The sequence below is a fragment of the Cyprinodon tularosa genome, unplaced genomic scaffold (assembly GCF_016077235.1).
Source record: "Cyprinodon tularosa strain WSP-4 unplaced genomic scaffold, ASM1607723v1 ctg224, whole genome shotgun sequence".
Lineage (NCBI taxonomy): Eukaryota > Metazoa > Chordata > Actinopteri > Cyprinodontiformes > Cyprinodontidae > Cyprinodon > Cyprinodon tularosa.
In genome coordinates, this window is record NW_024038835.1 from 252,458 (window position 1) to 271,112 (window position 18,655).

At 39.2% G+C, this 18,655-nt stretch overlaps 2 protein-coding genes across 2 annotated transcripts; both read right to left on the minus strand.

The window, feature by feature from the left end:
* Positions 1-1,933: 1,933 nt before the first annotated feature.
* sirt4 (sirtuin 4) lies at positions 1,934-5,677 on the minus strand. The gene is made up of 4 exons (XM_038286362.1): positions 5,641-5,677; positions 5,082-5,566; positions 2,619-2,913; positions 1,934-2,543 (listed from the first exon to the last, which is right to left on the minus strand). Exons 2-4 carry the CDS (start codon positions 5,564-5,566, stop codon positions 2,391-2,393), a joined length of 933 nt encoding a protein of 310 aa, XP_038142290.1. The 5' UTR covers positions 5,641-5,677; the 3' UTR covers positions 1,934-2,390.
* A 1,691-nt stretch (positions 5,678-7,368) lies between these two features.
* Positions 7,369-18,619, minus strand: zgc:172271 (uncharacterized protein LOC100000381 homolog). Its single transcript, XM_038286413.1, has 17 exons — positions 18,384-18,619; positions 15,924-16,087; positions 15,679-15,778; positions 15,409-15,585; positions 14,936-15,098; positions 14,764-14,828; positions 12,541-12,698; positions 12,236-12,422; positions 11,999-12,147; positions 11,824-11,914; positions 10,967-11,014; positions 10,699-10,881; positions 10,409-10,556; positions 8,972-9,054; positions 8,709-8,893; positions 7,722-7,908; positions 7,369-7,615 (listed from the first exon to the last, which is right to left on the minus strand). Exons 1-17 carry the CDS (start codon positions 18,442-18,444, stop codon positions 7,572-7,574), a joined length of 2,193 nt encoding a protein of 730 aa, XP_038142341.1. The 5' UTR covers positions 18,445-18,619; the 3' UTR covers positions 7,369-7,571.
* Positions 18,620-18,655: the final 36 nt, after the last annotated feature.

Below are 18,655 nucleotides of genomic sequence, written 5' to 3' on the forward strand. Positions count from 1 at the left end.
AACAAAACCTGGTATTAAATCCATCCTAATGATCAAAAGGTTGTTAAATGTAAATCTTATCTAGAGGCGCCTCAATCCTGGCTCCTCTCTTACTGTTGTCTACCATTAATTTAAGGGAGAAAATGCCACCCAGATTAAAATATATTAGTGATTTTATTCCAAGAGTTCAAACATTTAACTTCAGATTTGTTTTGACCAAAATTTCTAACAAAAGATGTAAATCTCAGCTTTTGTCTCCTAAAATATGAATTTTGACGTGCCTAGAAACCTAGAATATAAATTATTAAAGTATGTCTGATCTGATAACTTACAGTTGTGCTTGAAAGTTTGCATACCCTCCCATTGAAAAAAAGGATAAATTCACACCAGTAATTAAACTAAACTGGAAGAGTAATGAATCAAAATGTAATGTTAGTTTATTTGAATAAAATACTGATTTAGAATGTGTTAATTCTAAAAAAAAAACAAAAACAAAAAAAACTGTCCTATACAAATGAAAGTACGGTACTTTGCTCATGAACAGTGAATCAACAGGTGCAGAAGACATTCAAACATACTTTTCCCTAAATTGTCTTTAAATATATATTTAATATTTGTTTTATTTTATGCTGCCCTGTTAAACATGGGTTATTTTAACAGTAAAAAGACTAGATAAATAAAACCAACGTATCAAATTAAAACACCTTTATTGATATAACAGTTATGGAGGAATTAAAACTGCTGCCCTGCTGTATGCATGTTTGGTAACGAGTTATCAAGGTTAGGAAGCTTTCCTAGCACCACCATTATCTTCGGCTCTCTCTGACTCAGGTCAGGGGTCTAACTGATCAAATATTTAAAATCTAAATAATTAAAGTTCCAATCTAACATCAGTAATTAGGGCTTTTTTGTTTCTCTAAGGTTAAAACATGAGAGAAACCTGTTTCTCTTTGCCCATCATCAAAATAGGAAAGAACACAAGTGCTATTTTTAATCAGTAAATTATGTTTTATTTAAATTTGTTGAAATCTTAAGGTTTAAAATCATTCCAAGGAAACACCAGGCTACATAATATACATATAACACTAAAATAAACCGCCTTAAATGGAGCTGTACAGCCGGGTTTAAAAAAAATTAAATATTTCATTGCATTTTGTGAATAAGTGTTGATATTTCTGCAACAGCTTCCTCTTCTAATAAAATACTTTACATTTTATTTCATTACAAAGCAGCATCTATAGGAAACGACAGACACATATTCAACAGTTTGAGCTGGGATCCTGGGCCGTTTCGGAAAGTGGGATTCAAATATTCTGGATAGAGAGCTGTTATCCTGAGTAGACATATTTGTGATATACAGGACCTTTGGCTTTATAACAGGTGATATCAGTCAGGCCCAAACTAAACACTAACACTCTGCATGTTCCTGCGGAGGGTCTGAAACATTAAGGACGTCCCAAACCACATAGTGGGTAGGGCGAGTGGACCAGTCAGACCTTAAATAACGAGCCTGGAATTTGGCAATGGGTGTAACGGCAATGGAGGCGGGAAAATATGCATTCAGACACAAGTTCTGCTGGTTTGCTGCATCTTTGTACGTCCTTGATTCTTAAAGGCAAGGCTGTCTGTGAAATATTTTTATTTGACAGGATAAAATCATTTTTATATAAACCAGGGCAACAGAGCTACAGCTGTGCACATGGTGTGTCACTGTGTTGCCATAGCAACAACTGCGTTCCTTTTCCATTCAGAAGAGGCCTTCCCTTTCTCGTTTATAAGCCCCCTTCAATCAAGGCGCCCTCTAAAGCTGAGTGTGTGACGTCATCACTTGTAGTAATGGGGTAGAGCATACAGGCGGCTAAGTGGCAGCTCGAAGTTAAGAATAGAAGATCTGATCAATGGAACAAAGAAAATGTGATCCACCATGGCAATGGGAGGAAACGGATAGCCATTTCTCCTTGGTGGAACTTAAAACATCAACAACACTATATGGATATTACCAAAAGATATTAGACAAAAAAGGAGATCTCTTCCTGCTGCAGAATATTTAATGCAGGTTAAACAACCAGCGTTTTGTACGACGCACTCAGAGTAACTTCAACAAATCCTGCTATCATCCAGAGTTGGCTCATGGAGTAACTGGTGGTAACCTGACTCAGGATACGGGCTATTTAGCTTTGTGAACCCAAAAATCTATATGCAGGGATCTACCACAGAAGATATTCTGAATTCTCCCACTTTCTGAAACAGGTCCCAGATGTTTCACTCTGAAACTGCTTTTCTGCAGCCCTGTGTAAAGTCAGTAAAACAGATTTTCCCCTTTTGCAGCACCTCACTCTGATGGTCATTCACCAACATCTGATGCGGCTTCAGTCATCACAGCACAGATAACTCTGATGCCATCCCCAACATCAGAGTGGCTGGATCACTGACATCACTTCCCCACAACGGCCTCTCACTTTCAGCTCCGCCAGGTGATCTGCTCTGGTGGGGCCGATGTTCAGGATGGCGATCGGCATCTTCCGCTCACTTGCTGCCAGCATAAACCTGTATCCTGAATACACCTGCGGAGCAACAGAGGAACGCTTTTAAATCCCAGGCTGATGCCAAACACAGTTCAGTTAGAAGCTAGTCAATACCTGCAGCGACGATCCTACGACCAGCACTGCATCCGCCTCTGCCAGTCTTTCGTGCACAAACTGCACAGTCGCTCTGTTCACCGTGTCTCCAAAAAATGTAACGTCTGGCTTCAGAATCCCGCCACACTGCTGACAGGAGGGGACCCTGAAGTTCAGGACCTGCTCGTCTTCTAAGAAGGCATCACCGTCTGGAGCCGCAGCTCCTGCCTGAGCGCTCCAGTCTGGGTTTAAAGACACAAACCGCCTCTGTAGGTCCTCCCTTAAGGTGATGGCTCCACACCCCAGACATGTTACCCTGGGAACACACAAAACATGACAACACCATAAAATATTCTGTGAAATGATCTCTTTAAATGCACTACACTCTACAATGTGTTTAAATCAGTTAACAAGGCCCGTGGGTTTCTAAATTATTCGATCCTTAAATCCTGCCATGTATGCCTCAAGAGCCATTAAGGCTTGAAATGATCAGCTGTGAATTGGGACAGTCTCTCCTTCAACAACAATCCTGCACTCTGACCTTAGCTTAACCCTACAGCATGAGGCATGGGCCTATGAAGTCTGAACATGATCTTTTTAGACATTTATTCTGATTTGTATATTATTTATTGGATGAAAAGACAAATCTTAGAAAATCCAAATTAATGGCATCCTTTTTATGACTGATCTTAGAGAATAATTCGGTGCAATAAACACCACATGACAGTGGTTAAGGTAAAACCTGCTTCAATTATTACGTAGATTTAGAGAAGGGGTCTTTATTTTCATTTTTAATGGGAGATGTGGATCGTTTTTAACGTTTTGGTAACTCTACTCACAAGGTTTGTAGGTTTAAATCAGACTGGATCCAGCTCTTCTCTAGGCTTGAGTTTGAGAACAACCTTATATTGCAAAGGACAGAACCAGGCAGGTAATTCGTAATGGGTAAAACCCCCATTAAAGAAAGACAGCCTTACGAAACATTAAATATTACTGAGGTTCATTTTATTTTTGTTAAATTGGTGGGGACACTCTAAGGGTGGGGGCTGATAGACCTACAGTTACTCGACCTGAACGCTTTCATTAGGTTTTTGTATTTTCCAAAAATGAGCTCAAACATATATTTATTGAATGCTTTCCTATTGTTGAGAACACAAGAGAACTATAACACACTGATATTCATATTTATAGATAGTTACAGAGATGCCTTTTAGTGCATTACATATATGGGGCCCAAAAAAATGAATGTATAAAAAAATAAAGAATAACAGCCGATTCCGATGCCAAAATCGATATATTATGCATCCATAGAAGTACAATATCAATTCCATCCAGAAAAATATGGTTATGCTTCATTTTAAATATAGCGTAGCAGATTTTGTTTCTTGTAAACTTTCTGGTAAACTTGGAGATATATCTTATTGCATATCCCAGTAAGTATGTTTCACCTTTAAATCTGCAGCTCTCCCTAATTCTCTCTGTGCTCTGTTTAAAAAGATTTATGAACCTCTTTATTAATATAATGACGCCAGAAACAAAAATTCAAGATATGTAGAAGCTCTATAGTCTGATTCTATCTGTACAACAAAAAAAATGTTAATTTTAACCTGTAACAGGGGATCATGGTCCTCTGAGAAGCCAAGTTTTTTTTTTACTAATAGAGAAGAACAAACTGTATTCTCACACTTCTTGCAATATAATACCAACTTGTATAAACTTAAAATCTGTTGCCATTTTTAGCAGAAAAAGCTCTGTATGTCAAACGAACAGATTTTTCAGTGGTATGAGCTCTAATTATTTTTTTTTTTTATCCAACCCAACTTTTACTTAAACATCGAACCAGCTGCAGGTTAATATTCACTGAGTGCTGCTGTGCGTCTCTCCTCCAACCACCTAGCTACTCTTTAGAGCAGGGGCCTTCAACGTTTTCCAGGCCAAGGACCCCCAAACTGAGGATGAGATGGAGCATTGACCCCTAATTATATATAGTATGAAATTGTGTTATATCAAACAGGTCATATAGTCAGTCTATTACAGATGGAGTAATATAAATGAGTAATTTCACCCTGGGATTTTGAAAGTATTTCTGATTCTGATTCCTGGTTGATGGGACAGGTGTTGTGAATGAAACGGTGCCCCGCTTGAAAGAGCTCCTGTGTGTCACTGAATGTGTCCATTGATGACTGAAAGACATCTTTTGCCTAAATGTATCTGTTTACTACAGTGTGTTGAATACATTTTCATTTGTATTTAAAGACATTTCAATTAGTGGAAAAAGTTCAGGGAGAATATATAAAAAAAAAAGTCTAATCAACAAAAACTCTGGCGACCCCCATGCAGTACCTCCATGGACCCCAAGGGGTCGCGGACCCCCTGTTGAAGACCTCTGCTCTAAGCAGTGAAATGCGACCGCAGGTCAGATGTCTCTACGGGACAGCTCCGATGAAGTCAGACCGAGATGCGGCCAGGCTGCTGTTTGCTCACCTATGGGCGCAGCCGTGCAGCTCCGTGAGGCGCCTCTGTCCCGCCTTGGAGTGGAGAGCGTCCACATTCTGGGTGAGCAGCCAGTGCAGCTTCCCCCTCTCCTCCCAGCTCCGCAGAGCCCGGTGGGCCCCGTTTGGCTGATGGGAGGAGAACTGCGGCCATCCGACGAAGTTTCTGGCCCAGTATCTCTGGCGGGACTTGGCGCTGCGGGTAAACTCTGCGTGTTGCATGGGTCTGCGGTCGGTGCGGGCGTACAAGCCGACTCCCTCCGAGCGGTAATCAGGGATGCCCGACTCCGTAGACAGACCTGCTCCTGTAACAACAAACAACCGTCTGGACCGGGAGACGAAGTCCTGTAGCTGCTCCAGAGAGCGGGCATCCGCGGTGCTGCAAGCGGGGACAAAATCCAACTTCCCCGCAGGCACAGAGGAGGCTGTCCGAGCAGGAGCGGCGAAAGGAGGCAGGAGGTGCAAAAGCAGCCGCATCTGAACAGGAGTTCATTAAACACGTTAATAACAACACAGGTTAACCAAGTGATACACACAATAACTAATGTTACCTTATCAATTATATATATATATATATATATATATATATATATATATATATATATATATATATATATATATATATATATATATATAAAATAAAGTTTAATGCTGTAACCGTCACGACAAAGAGTTTGCAGCTTTGTTAGACATGTCAGCAGAAGCAGCTGATATAAGGTGGAAGCTGAAACCGGAAGTACCCATTTCAATGTAACACCAAACAACCGCGCAGAGTCTGGGAGTTGTAGTTTTTTCTTAAATTAAGCAATAAATGCGGAGAGTTAAAAAATGAATAAATAAAGATTATTTAACATGTTATTTTTTCGTTAACATCTCAAGTATGAAGGATCAGGAAAGTCACAAAAAAAACTTTTCAAATTTAACATTTAAACAATACAATTACAAATCCAAATTTTAAGCATTCCCGAGCTGCACATTTTTAAGTTGTATTGAGTTATTGTAAATTGTATGTATTAACTCATTACTAAATACTGCTTGAGTGTGGGGAGGGTAGGTATCCTTCAGGTCCCCCGTAGTGTGTCCAGCTGGATTGGTGTTTTTGACATGTAATTGGCTTATTGTTTCATATTTCTCACAAAAGTTGTTGAATTCTCTGTTGTTTTAAGATTTTTAGATTGCAGAGATGAAAACTTGACTATCACTGAGACATTGCTGATAATCAAGTTAGACTTTAAACTTTAAAAGTCAGTATTTGACTGTGATGAATCCACAAAATAAATAAATAAATAAATAAGGAAATAGGTCATTTAAAAGTTGCAAAAAAACAAAACAAAATTCATACAGGATTTTTATAATATAGTTAAGAGGCACATGGAAAAGTGTAGAGGAAACTAAAATGTATTCATAAGTATGTGGAAAAATCTTTCTCTTTATGTCAAATTGTCATATCATGACATTTTATGTGTGAAACCAGTTGCATTGGTTCCTTTAATTGAAAAGTATTCTTCCGTATCAAATATATTCAGGCTCTTCTATCTACTCTGATCCTCTGTTCTATCCTATGAGTTTCAGTTGATTTCAAGTCAATTGCTATGTGCTTTGTAATCTATCCTTTAGATTCATATAAAGATTTGTGATTAATGATGCCATTAATAATTAGAAAGCCTTTTATAGTTGGTGTGCGCAGAAGCCATGACAATGTGTTACTTTCTTCTTTTTTTATTTCAAACAACTGCTCATTTTTAGTCTTCAAGTCTTCAATGGCTCTCGGAGGACTTTATGTGATTATTCTTTTAATTTCACTAAATAATTCACATAATGCATGTTATGGCTGGTTTGTGGTTTTTCTACTTCTAGATAGTTTTTTAGAGAGCTCTTAGGTTCAACCTATCACGAGGTGTTTGTGGTGTAATACGTTTACACTCAAGACCTAACCCTATTTATTGATGGTGCTTTACAACAGATTTGTTGGTTTTCTAGGCCTATTTGCAACTATTCTTTTTAATACTCTTTATTTTTTAACATATCTTTGTGTTATTTCCCTTTACTCCAAATAATTATTATTTTTTTATATATTTCATTGTGCTCCTTCATGTTTTGCCAAAAAAATCCTGAAAATGTATCTTACCTAGAAATGTATTTCCTGGGAAAATATTATGACATGTTCAAAACGTATTTTTCATGCCATATCATTGGAAAATACCCACCTATAAGCAATTAATTATCTTTTCTGTAGTCACACATAAAACCCCTGCACAATCATTTTAAACAGCCCCATAGTTTGTTTTGCTGTAGACGCTTGCTTTTAGGCTTTAAATGTTTATTAAATATTAATTTCCATTTTCAAAAACACAAAGATGTATAACTTTGACTTAGTAAATATTCCATTATGACAGAAGAAGTGATAGACTTTTTGGCTGCAGTCATTTCACAACTGTGAGGTGAAATGGAAAACGCGCTGCCATTTTATTCATTTCCTCCATCAGAAAATGCTGCACACATCCTGGTTACAAAACTCCAATATATCTGTTGTAGGGGGAAAAAGATGCAAAGGTTGTTGTTATTATGGAGGGAAAGAAAAAAAAAATCAAGTTTTCAAATCGTTAAAATCTGCGTTTCCAGGTGCTCCTACCGGATTGTGTGCATTTAAAGACAGCCTCTACGTGACTGTAAAACTCCTCTCCCAGGATGGAGCGGTAATCCATGTGACTCGTGTGAACAAAACACTGTGTTGCATCTTTAAATAGCAGATCACTCTCCCCATATTGATGAGATTCAAAGAGCTTGAACTCTGTGCTTAGGGTGTTGGCCAAAGTTTCCTGCCATTAGAGAAAAATCACCTTAGACTTTTAAACATCAAACATATGAGACAGATCAGTAAAAAAATAATGCATAAATGTAGAGTGATAGGAAGATGTAAAATCCATCAACTCTTTCATTGTCTAAACCTGCTTATTACTGCAGGGCCGCTAGAGTTTTTGACTTTCTCCAGTGTTGCCTGGAAAAGACACGGGACAGAACACTTAGCATGCAAATACACACGTAAAGGCAATTTAGAGATTAGTGAACATAACCATCATAGTTTTGGACAGTGGGAGGAAACCAGAGTACCCAGAGAATGTCAACGCTTGAACCAGGAGAACATGCAAACTACATGCAGATAAAGAAACAGACTCTCCACACAATTTGGATCTAAACTTTGACTAGACCATTGTAAGACCATTGCTTTGATGTTACCCCTTCTGTTGTAGCTCTGGCTGTTGTTCTGCTGGAAGCTAACCCTCTAACTCAGACTCTGGCTATTTTCAGTATCTAAAAGGATTTCTTCTAGTATTTTCCTGTATTTAGACAGTTTGGTTTATTTTAGGATCATCAGAGTTAAGGGGTGAATTCAATCTATTAAGTATATTTTGTTTTACTGCTAAATTGTTGTCGTGTTCAAAAAAATCCACAAATTTAAACCACATTGATAACATAAAGATGCAACTATCTTTTATTTCGCTAAACAAATGTACACAAGGCTCGCTAAAACAATCAGAATAATGTGGAGTTACATTTGTCTTTAGTCTAGGACTCCTATTAAGGATTAAAATCAATGAGAGGTAAAATAATAACTGACCTGCGACTTCATCAGGAAGTCATACACCCTAGAGGTCAGCACAGGCCTTGTCATGACGCTGTTTGGCGGGACGACTCCCAAGTTACAACTTTCCCACTCTGACAAAGCGGCTCGATGTCCGTCAGCACACAGCAGCTCAAAATCCGACAGTGTCCACCCCTCTGCCCAGCTGCTGGAATTTAAACCTGGAGATGGAACCACCATAAGATCAGATAGGTGGTACCACTGCAAAGATAATCTGTGTGGTGTCCTCAAAACCACACCTAGGATATTGGTTAGGAGGTTGTGCTGCTCGAGGAAGGCCACATCACCATAGCTTTTCCCACTTGGATCTCCAACCAAACACCTGAAAAAGCCCACATGGACCAAATCACTCTGGATACACAGACACAGCTTTAGATACTAGAAGAAGTTCCAGCTGGTTTACTTCAAAGGTTGGAGTAGAGAGCAGGAGAGGGACCTTTGCATAATCTCTCTAGATTCCTCACAGTCTATGGTCCTTTAGCATGCTTCATTCTCTTAATATCACACTAGAGGTTTTTAATGATGGAGACTAAAATGTCCATGTGGATATTTTTCTCCAGTGGACCATATCTGCAATTATCTCTAGCCAAGTCCTTTAAGGCCAGATCAGCCTTTTTAACAATGTTCCTGTGGCCTGTGTTTTTTTTTTCTTTTTCAAAAGTTCAGTCTTTGTCTAATTGGATCAAATCACTCTGCAGATATTGGTATATTTCCCCCCCAAAACAAACATAGAGCATTAAATGGTTGTTTCTGTAATTTGTTGAACCCAAATATTCACCTTTTATTGCAGTTCTCTGCCATGGTTTTTCACTGTAAATTGTGGGAAGAGTCCTTACTCATCTGTGTTTGTCACAGCCTCTTTAATAAATTAACTCATCTAATATTTTTACTCCAGAGAAACAGGAAATTGTGGATTACGTTTTATTTGTCTGACCTGTGCATAGAAAACTACCTTATAAAAACATTATCCTTATTTAATAGTAAGCCTTAAGGTGTCATTAAAGCTGCAGTCTGTAACATTGAGGAGAGAGCAGACTTCGATTGAAAATTTGAAGAAAAACAGGTTTCACGTCACTCCCCCACCCTCTCTGCTTCACTCATGCCCCACCTCCAAGCTCCATCCCTCTCACAGCATCTGCGCGGCTACCGCATGCGACCAGAAGGGGGGGGGCGGGATTCAGCGTTTGTGAGCTGTGATTGACACTCCATCAGACGCTCCTCTGGCTGTGATTGGTTGTTTTGACTCGTCCCGAATTATTCTTTCCAGATTGAAATACAGGCAGTAGGCGGGACCAATTGAAGCAGTTTTTTTACAGGTTACATATCACATGTACTGCTGTCTGGGCATAGGGACAGTTTTAGCCAATATGACAAAAAAGTGATTTTTAAAAACTTACAGACTTCAGCTTTAAGTTTGGGACCAGTGATTATGTAAAAAGGAACCTAAAAGATAGGATTTTATTTCAACCAAATTATAAAAAATAATTAAGATTAAAGGGTGAAAAGTTTTTGGTGTGAGTTTATGGTGAAATAACAAAAGAAGAATTTGTTTGGGGACTTTTTACATATCATGTCTTGTAAAAAAAAAAAAAATCAATTTTATTAATTTGTTTAATTTGCAGAGAAAGCTAGATTAAAACTGGTTAGAAATGTACTTCATTAAGACACCCACGTACCTTAAGGCACCCATGTTTCCATAGTAACGCTCATTGTGGTTGTCGGTGCAGCGTTTGGTTGTCGCCTCGCCTGTGCCTCCCATGCACACTTTGCAGAGGTTCCCCTCAGATCCAGGGAGGCAGCCTTTCCAAAACACCGTATTATACACTATATAAACAAAAAGCAGCAGACTACAGTAAATGGAATTGTAAAAACAAAAAAACATCAAAAAATGTAATTAAAGTGAAATAAGAAGTAGCCACAGGAATGAGAAGGAAAGTTAAGAAAACTGAGGGCAAAGAAGAGATGCCTTGGTTTGGATCACAGGTAGAACTGCTGTTGTGCTCCAGGCTTAATGCATGTCTGTACGGCAGCAGCCAGCCTGCAGGGCTGTACATGTGTCCATGACAGGAGCGGCGGCCTCCTAGATTCCCCATGAAGACGTTCCTGCTGGAAAGCTTCGCTAAGGCTACGCCCACAACTGAGGGAAACACTGAAGTGGGGCAGACTGTGTGAAGGTTGGATTCATATCAGCAGAAACAAACAGGTTATTGAGATGATGTTTGTCTTCATCATACCATCAGTCTCCAGGTGAGTCGATCCTTCAGCAGGGACACATTCAGTTCCTGGGAAAATACAACAAATAATTAATGTATAAACACCATAGCTACAATAAGACGACTGCATTACTGCCATACCTGAAAACATTCAAGGACACCGGACATTCCAAAAATAAACAAGACAAAAAAAAAAATCACTGCATGATATATGTATGCAACAAGAGCTTTTTTTAGAGCAATGTACAACTTTGGAACTCTGCAAATAAACACCATTTTGATATAAGCTAACACATCTAGACAGATGAATTCTCCTCTACAAAGGAACAAAAGTGCATGGATGCTTGCTTGGCAGAAAGGAGGTGGATCTGGTGATGGCTCTAATATGGTTTTACGCACTCAGTAGTTATTCATCCATACATTGTTTATACCTGAGGGTCCCTGCAGAGACACCCTGAACTGTTTACCCTGCCCATCCCAGGGCAACAACCAATAAAACTGCAATAATTAAGTCTAGCTATCAACACTTTAATTGCTACCGTTTTTTAATCTCCTCTCAAACTATGGTGGTCCAAATGCAAAATAGTAGAAACTTTTTAATTTTTTAATACTTAAAATTTATTTTTTTTAGAATCAAATTTTATTTTAAAGGTAAAATAATCAAGTTCAGGTTTGATCAGTCTATATATTATTGAGTTTTAAACTGAGTAATCTAATGCAGTCCAGAGTCCTTAAACAGAGGAAAAAGCCCTTTAATTAAGCACCAAGGCAAGCTGTGAATCAGACGACTCTATGGTCTTTATCCAAATAACACTTCTAAGCACCATCTGTTTGCAAACAAGCGGTGGAAATTTTCTTTAGGGGGGTTGCTGTCTTACCATAGTACTCTGTGACAACTGGAACAAGGCCGCATTTTCCTGCGATGAATGTGTGTGTTGCATCCAGCGAGGCTGCGTCCACTTCGTCCCTCTGAGGTAAACATACGAGCTCTTTTAGAAACTGCATCTAATAGTCCAATAAAAGTCTCTGTACTGTGGGGTTTTCATGGCCTACCTTGATTTTTTCAATACAGTCCTGCATTGATGAAGCCCTCACACACACCAATGGGTCGGACTTTATGCTTAGAGCCCACTGCTCGCATTTCTTCTGCTCTGCATGGCTGATGCAGCACCACCGCACAACACTGTCCTGCAGGGAGCTTCCTGTTAACACAAACTACGAATTCACATATGGTTGGTAATACAGCTAAATTCTGTATACTTTTGAAAGGTTTGGACTGATAGGAGGCACCTTCATGGCCGAGGCCTTTAAGGAGTGAAACATAATCCAGCCCCATCATCTGGCTAACGTCCATGTCATCCGGCAGAACAACCAGTTTGTCTGTCACATCTCGAAAGAGGAGGTCTGACTCCCCGGAAAGAGATGAGTTGAAAAGTTGGAAGCGCTGCCTCTCTTTTCCTTGTTGACCAAACTGCATCTGAAGAATTTAACTTAAAAATTACCTCAAAGTGTTGCTAAAGTTTAACAGAAGACTGGAGGACAAAATGTCAAAAGTGTTTCAGAGCAAAATAGTGAAAACACATTAATATATTTACCTGCATAGTTGAGACAAATTTTCGGACAACTTTGCGAAAATTGCGTCTGGTGACCATTCCTCCTCCTGGACCACGGCCCAGATTACAGCTTCTGTAGTGGCTCAGAGGGGCCTGCGTGCCATCGGGACACAGTAACCGGAAATTGTCCCGCTCACTCTCTAACAAAGCAGCAACCAAACAAAAAAACTTAAGACACACAAAGTGATTAGCGTTTGCAAGTTTTTTTTCCAGGAAGGAACCTTCATTAATATGCAAATCATTTTCTAATGAGCAAATCGTACAAATTCATGGGTACCAAATCTGAAACTCAAATATCACAATTTTTGTGTTTTTTTAGCTGGTGAAAATTCTAAATCATCCAGGTCATAGTCATTCGAACAAAGTTAAAAAACAAACCACTGGGCTTTATTTTCCAAGTTTGAAGACTTTTTGCTTCCCATCCAGAAAATGTCTGGAGTAGGGTTTGAGTTCAAGGCTTATAAAATGGCCAAACCAAAGCCTTGTTATGGCTTTAAAAACTTGCAAATTGATGTTTTGGTTCCCCTGTCTTTTTAGTGTTTTTTAAAATAATGAGCAAACTTACATGCCAAAATTTCTACATTGAGGCAACAATGGAGCCATTTTTCTACATTGCCAGACGATGGAGAGATTCTGATGGTGTGTAAACTTATCTGGACTGTCAGAAACAAATTACATATCCCCCTGCCGCCACCACCACCCAAAACTCTAGATATCTGGGCTCTGTTTGCATCAGTGTGCTCCGATTAGTCTTCTCTAAACAGTACTAAGTTTATTAAGGTAAAAACGTCTAAAAAGAAAATGGCTAAAAGGGTTTTGTGCACTATATACCAAAGGATACACTGACCTCTCCAAGATATATTACTCAGGTTTTCCAGTTACTTCCATGGCCTTGGTTGTATCTAAGGCGCAAACCTAGACATGCTTTTTGAACATTTGATATGCCAGCTATGCAAAAGTTGGGTTGTGAAAACTTCATTACTTAATATTCCAACTTTTAATATTCTTGTAACAAAGTGGAAGTATCTACAGGAGCGACAGCATCTAAGCCCCACGGTTGTAGTGAAGCTTCATATCAGAACGGACGCTGAGGGGAATGATTGGTAGAGGTCACCAATTTTCTACAGAGTTACAATCATAAGATCCATCCATGGTTTCTACCATGGATCAGACTGAACTCCATAACAATAGGAAGGTTCCACTGGGGTCAAACAGACATTTTGAAATAAAACCTTTCAAGTATCTCATATTTGAAAGTGGGTAGTAGGGCACACTCCAAGCAGAGTCTCTCCCAAATTATTTTAGCCAAAAGAGGACACAGTAGTTACGAGGCGTGTCTCAGAGGAATTTAGAGCAAAACAAGTCTGTGGGTTTTAAAATTAATGTTCTCCCATCTTACAAAGTAAAATAGTGGAAAGTAGATGTTCACCAAAAGCTGTAGCTTTACACTTATTATAAACTGGTGATCAGTAAACAGTGCTAGGATAACAGAACAAAAGAAAGTTCAAAGTAATTACCTCCTCCTCTGGGAGAAAAGTTTGATAGTAAGAAAAGAAAATATGGGCCTAAAAGGATCAATAAATAAGTAGATAAAATTCTGATGCATCTTTACTAGTTTGTCCAACTTTTTCTTTCCCTGCCAGACAACACTGGTGTTGGATGCAGGAGTTTGCCCTGCAACTGAAGGGTTGTCAGTTCGAACCTCTGGCTTCAAATGTCATTGTGTCCTCGGGCAAGACACCTCACCTGGAGTACCTGCTAATGGTGGTCAGAAGGCCTGCTGGCGCCTCATTTCTGTCAGTGAGCCCCATGGCAGCTGTGGCTACAGTGTAGCTTGTCACCATCAGGGTTTTAGTTCCTGCATCAATGGGTGATTGACTGTGTGTCATGTGAAGCGTTTTGGTCAAATTCCCTGACTTAAAAAAAGTGCCATATAAGAACAGACAATTAAGCATTTGATGTCACTTTTAGTACACATTTTTCTGTGTAATTTTCTTTTTTTATGTTCTGTTCAGGTGCAGAACTTCATGAAAAAGTTTCTGAAACAGTTTCTACTAATATTTTCTAACATATTTCTTAGTATTTGTTCTTTGCTATTTTTTCTTTATTCTCTAACTCCCCAGCTTTCCAAAAGTTGTACAAAGGTCTTTTAACTTCAAGAATATGTATGGGAAATAAAAAAGATAAAAACGTTATAGAGCTTACCATCAATACTTTCCAGAGATAAATGGTCCACAAAAGCAACATCACCTGCACCTCTCCGGAGACATCTGCACTAATCCAACAAAGAAACAAAAACCTAATATGTCTAAGGCTCTAGTTTTATGTTAAATTGTAATGTGGTGGGTTGTAGGGGCTCTCTCTTGTTGTGGCTGACCTGAGGGCTCCCTGGTTGTTGTAGAAGGGCTCATTGTGTGACGTCTCACAAAAGAAATTCTTCTGGCGTACATAGGACCTTTGGCCTTGGCACAGAGTGCACAGATGTGGCGCCATAGTGGCAGCTCCAGGAACACAGCTAGCTCTGAAAAAAGAACCAACATCTAACAGAGACAAAAAGAAAATACAAGTCTGATCAGAACCTTAAAAATGTGTTTCTTCTCTGTTTCAAATCAAAATTTCCTAATTTTATTATTCAGATTCCCTTCTTTGAATGAATAAAAAAATCAGCAGTTGAATGATTATTATATGGATGAATGAATAACAGATGAATTGAGTCAAATGAATAGATGTGCATATGGATGGAATGAAAGACTACCGGATCAACACATGAATGAGTGGAGATGTGGATGAATAGATGTTTCCAAACTGCAGAGGAACCCCATCATGAGAACCATGAAGTTCTATCCTCACCCAGGCTGAGAGGATTCTCTTTGCTCCAGCTTAGATAGTTCCTGGATAGTAGAAACCCGAGTGGGAGGCTCCATCCTGTGGTCCATCGAGCCCCGCTATGACAGCTCCTGAGGCCTTGCAGTGACCGTATGTCTAAGCTCCTGTTTGTTACCACAGCAACAGATAGGATGCAGCTACCTGTAGAAAGTCCAGCAAATAACCAAACTTTTCGGACCTCAGTCAGAGAAAGGGGACGCTATAGAACATGTTAGGAGGGTAAACAAACCCTACCATCATTGTAGACCTCCTTAGCAATAGCAACAAGATCAAACTGCTTCACAGCAGAATAAACCTCTCCTGCATCCAATGCCACTATATCTGCACGGTTAGCCTGAAATCAAGGAGCAAAACTCAGTTTTTTTCAATAGTTAATTCAATTTACTTAAAAAAAAAGTTTCAGAAATACCCTTAACCTATTTTAGAGGAAGCAGAAAGAGGTTTCTCTCAATCATCATCATCTTCACCTCATGACTCACCTTGATTTTATCGATGCAGTCCGCTGTGCTGGATGCTTGTACGCACGACAGCCTGGCAAAAGCTGCTACTGCAGCCGGTGGCAACACTGCCACCAGAGCTTTGGCCAGCTCTGCACACTTCCTGTGTTCAGGATCTGAGATGGTGCACCAGCGCATCTTCTTCGCTGTCATATGAAGAATTACTTAAAATATCCACACCAGCAAGCCAATGAAATAACATGATTAAAAAAAAAATAACTGTTCACCTTTGTCTCTGGATAGGAACGATTGACCAATAAGGAGCATTTAAAAAAATGAACCATTAACAGGCAACAAGGATTTTGTTCAAATTAAAATAGTGCAGAGAATGAATATTTGGCAAATTGCAGGTTCTGTCTCTGCTAATTTGTCAAACCTAAATGGTTCAGGCCAAACAATAAAACTTGGTCCAATTATCAGAACCAACTTTGTTTAATACCTCATAACTGGTTTTTCCTCAACTATAACATCATGAATTTTGGTCCACTGGAGGTTTCCCCAGCATTTAAAATATATTTCTTTCAAATTATATTTTATTAAACAAGTGGTGTTTATTTATTTGCATCTAAACAGGAAGTAGGGAGCAGAGCAAAGGAAAAGACAAAGGAAATGCCAAGGAAGGGAGTCAAGTGTAAAACTGCATCAGTAGATGTGGTCTGACTGCTCTACTAATTAACCACAGGACCCTTGTGGATGGTGCTTTGGGTTGTTATCCTGCGCTAAAATCCAAACACATTTTAGCTTAAGATCAGAAACTGATGACTGAAAGTTCCTTCAGAATTTTCGGGTTGAGAGCAGAAGGTTTTTCAGGTCCTGAAGCAACAAAGCAGCCACAGACCATCTCTCTACCACCACCAATAATGTCTGTTGGAATATATTTCTTTAGTTTTTAGGTAAAATACAGCAAGAAACACACCTTCAAAAAGTTACCATTTGCTCTGTTCAGTACAGTCTTGTTGATCTTTACTATTGTTTTTTTTTGTGTTATGTTTTTGGTAAATGTGAGCTGGCTCTTTTTGCCTCTTTCTTTTAGGTAAATCGTAAAAACTAATTTGATCTAAATCAATTGATAGATGTCAGTGACTTTGTTTCTCCAGTGGGAGCATAAAGTGTCACTAGCCTACGTCTTTTAGCCTACTTCATACTGTCGACAGGTTAGTGGTCCCGTCTCACGGAAAAGGGGTTAATTGATGGTCAATGAAATTGGACTCAGCTGTCAAAAACAATAGTAATTTGTGATTTGAAATGGGGGAATGATACTTTTTGAACAGTTTTAAATCTACATCTCCTAATACCGTAGCTTACTTATTGGATGGTTTATTAACCATTTAATAATCTCTAAAGGAAACATTACTGTTAAATGACTGATGAGTCGCCCATTTTAGGCTGTGTTTCTGAGTGGAACGGGCTGGAGTATCGATCGGTCATCATAAACTTTGTGGAGCGGTGTGAGAAGAACCACCAGTGAGACCAAAAGAGATGGTGATCGACTTCAGGAGAAGACCCCCACCTCACTCCCCTGTAAACATCCAGGGGCAGGACGTAGAGTCTGTGGAGAGTTTAAAATACCTGGGTATTCATGTCAAAAAAATAAACTGGACTGGACTCATAACACCAACACCAAGTATAAGAAGGGTCAGAGCCGCCTCCACCTCCTGAGGAGGGTGAGGTCCTTCGGAGTGAGCAGGTCCCTGCTTAAAACCTTCTATGACTCTGGGTGTCATCAGCCGTCCTCTATGCTGTTGTCTGCTGGGCCCCTGGCAGAGCAGAGTGGGACAGAAAGAGACTTAAGGCCGTTTCTGTCCAAGGCTACAGTCTGGACTCAGTGGAGGAAGTGGCTGAGAGGAGGGTGCTTTCCAAGCTGTCCATCATGGACAACACCTTTCACCCTCTGCATTAGACTGTAGAGGAGCTGAGCAGCTCCTTTAGTGAAAGACTTTTACAAAGTTTGTAAAAAGGAGCTCTAGCGCAGGTCAATCGTCCCTGCTGCCACCAGACTCTACAATACGACACCACAACAGCAAAAACCTGTGCAATGTATAAAGTGCAATTACTATTTGATCTCCTGTGTATTAACTGTTTCTGTATATTTGACACCCAGTGCAATTATATATTTAAATATCCATCTATATAAATACTCATTTAACACCCTGCGCAATAACCCTGTATAATAATCCTACTATATATATATATCTATATATATATATCTATATATATAAAAATGCCGTCATATGTGGAATCACTTTATATATCCTATACACCTTTTTCTTCCTTAGGCACTTTTTGACTATTTGAGCTGATGTAATGAGTAAATTTCTCTACTGAGATAAATTAAGTCAATCAATCGATCAATCAATAAATTGTCCCAGACATAAGTGCAACTTTTAACCAACTTAAGAGCATATTTGATGTTTCATCGGAAAATGCAGTGAAAGTACTTACCCCTGATGAAACATGCAAAGGCAAAGAAGACAAAGACTAAAACGTGGAACGCTCCTCTCATTTTAGGCAGTAGATCAAAAGCTGAGATATTTCTACAACCTGGTCAAAAGACACTTTCTGAGCTCAAAAAGCAGGAGTTTCTCTGCACCGATTTAAAGAGGTAAAAAATTAAAATAAATCAGAGCCACTGGTAAGAAAGAAGAGAAAATCTATTGCGTAAGGTCCGCTCCTCTGAAAACAGTCACCTCTTGCACACATATGGAAAATATTTT

Excerpts from the sequence above, each read along its gene's own strand:
- sirt4 (XM_038286362.1), bottom strand. The coding sequence starts at position 5,566 with ATGCGGCTGCTTTTGCACCTCCTGCCTCCTTTCGCCGCTCCTGCTCGG. Across the intron at positions 2,914-5,081 it reads CTGCACGGCTGCGCCCATAG|GGTAACATGTCTGGGGTGTG; the intron begins GTGAGCAAACAG and ends GTGTGTTCCCAG. Across the intron at positions 2,544-2,618 it reads TCGTAGGATCGTCGCTGCAG|GTGTATTCAGGATACAGGTT; the intron begins GTATTGACTAGC and ends GTTGCTCCGCAG.
- zgc:172271 (XM_038286413.1), bottom strand. The coding sequence starts at position 18,444 with ATGAGAGGAGCGTTCCACGTTTTAGTCTTTGTCTTCTTTGCCTTTGCA. Across the intron at positions 15,779-15,923 it reads ACTGCATCGATAAAATCAAG|GCTAACCGTGCAGATATAGT; the intron begins GTGAGTCATGAG and ends CCTTGATTTCAG. Across the intron at positions 12,699-14,763 it reads ATCTCTGGAAAGTATTGATG|AGAGTGAGCGGGACAATTTC; the intron begins GTAAGCTCTATA and ends CTGCTTTGTTAG.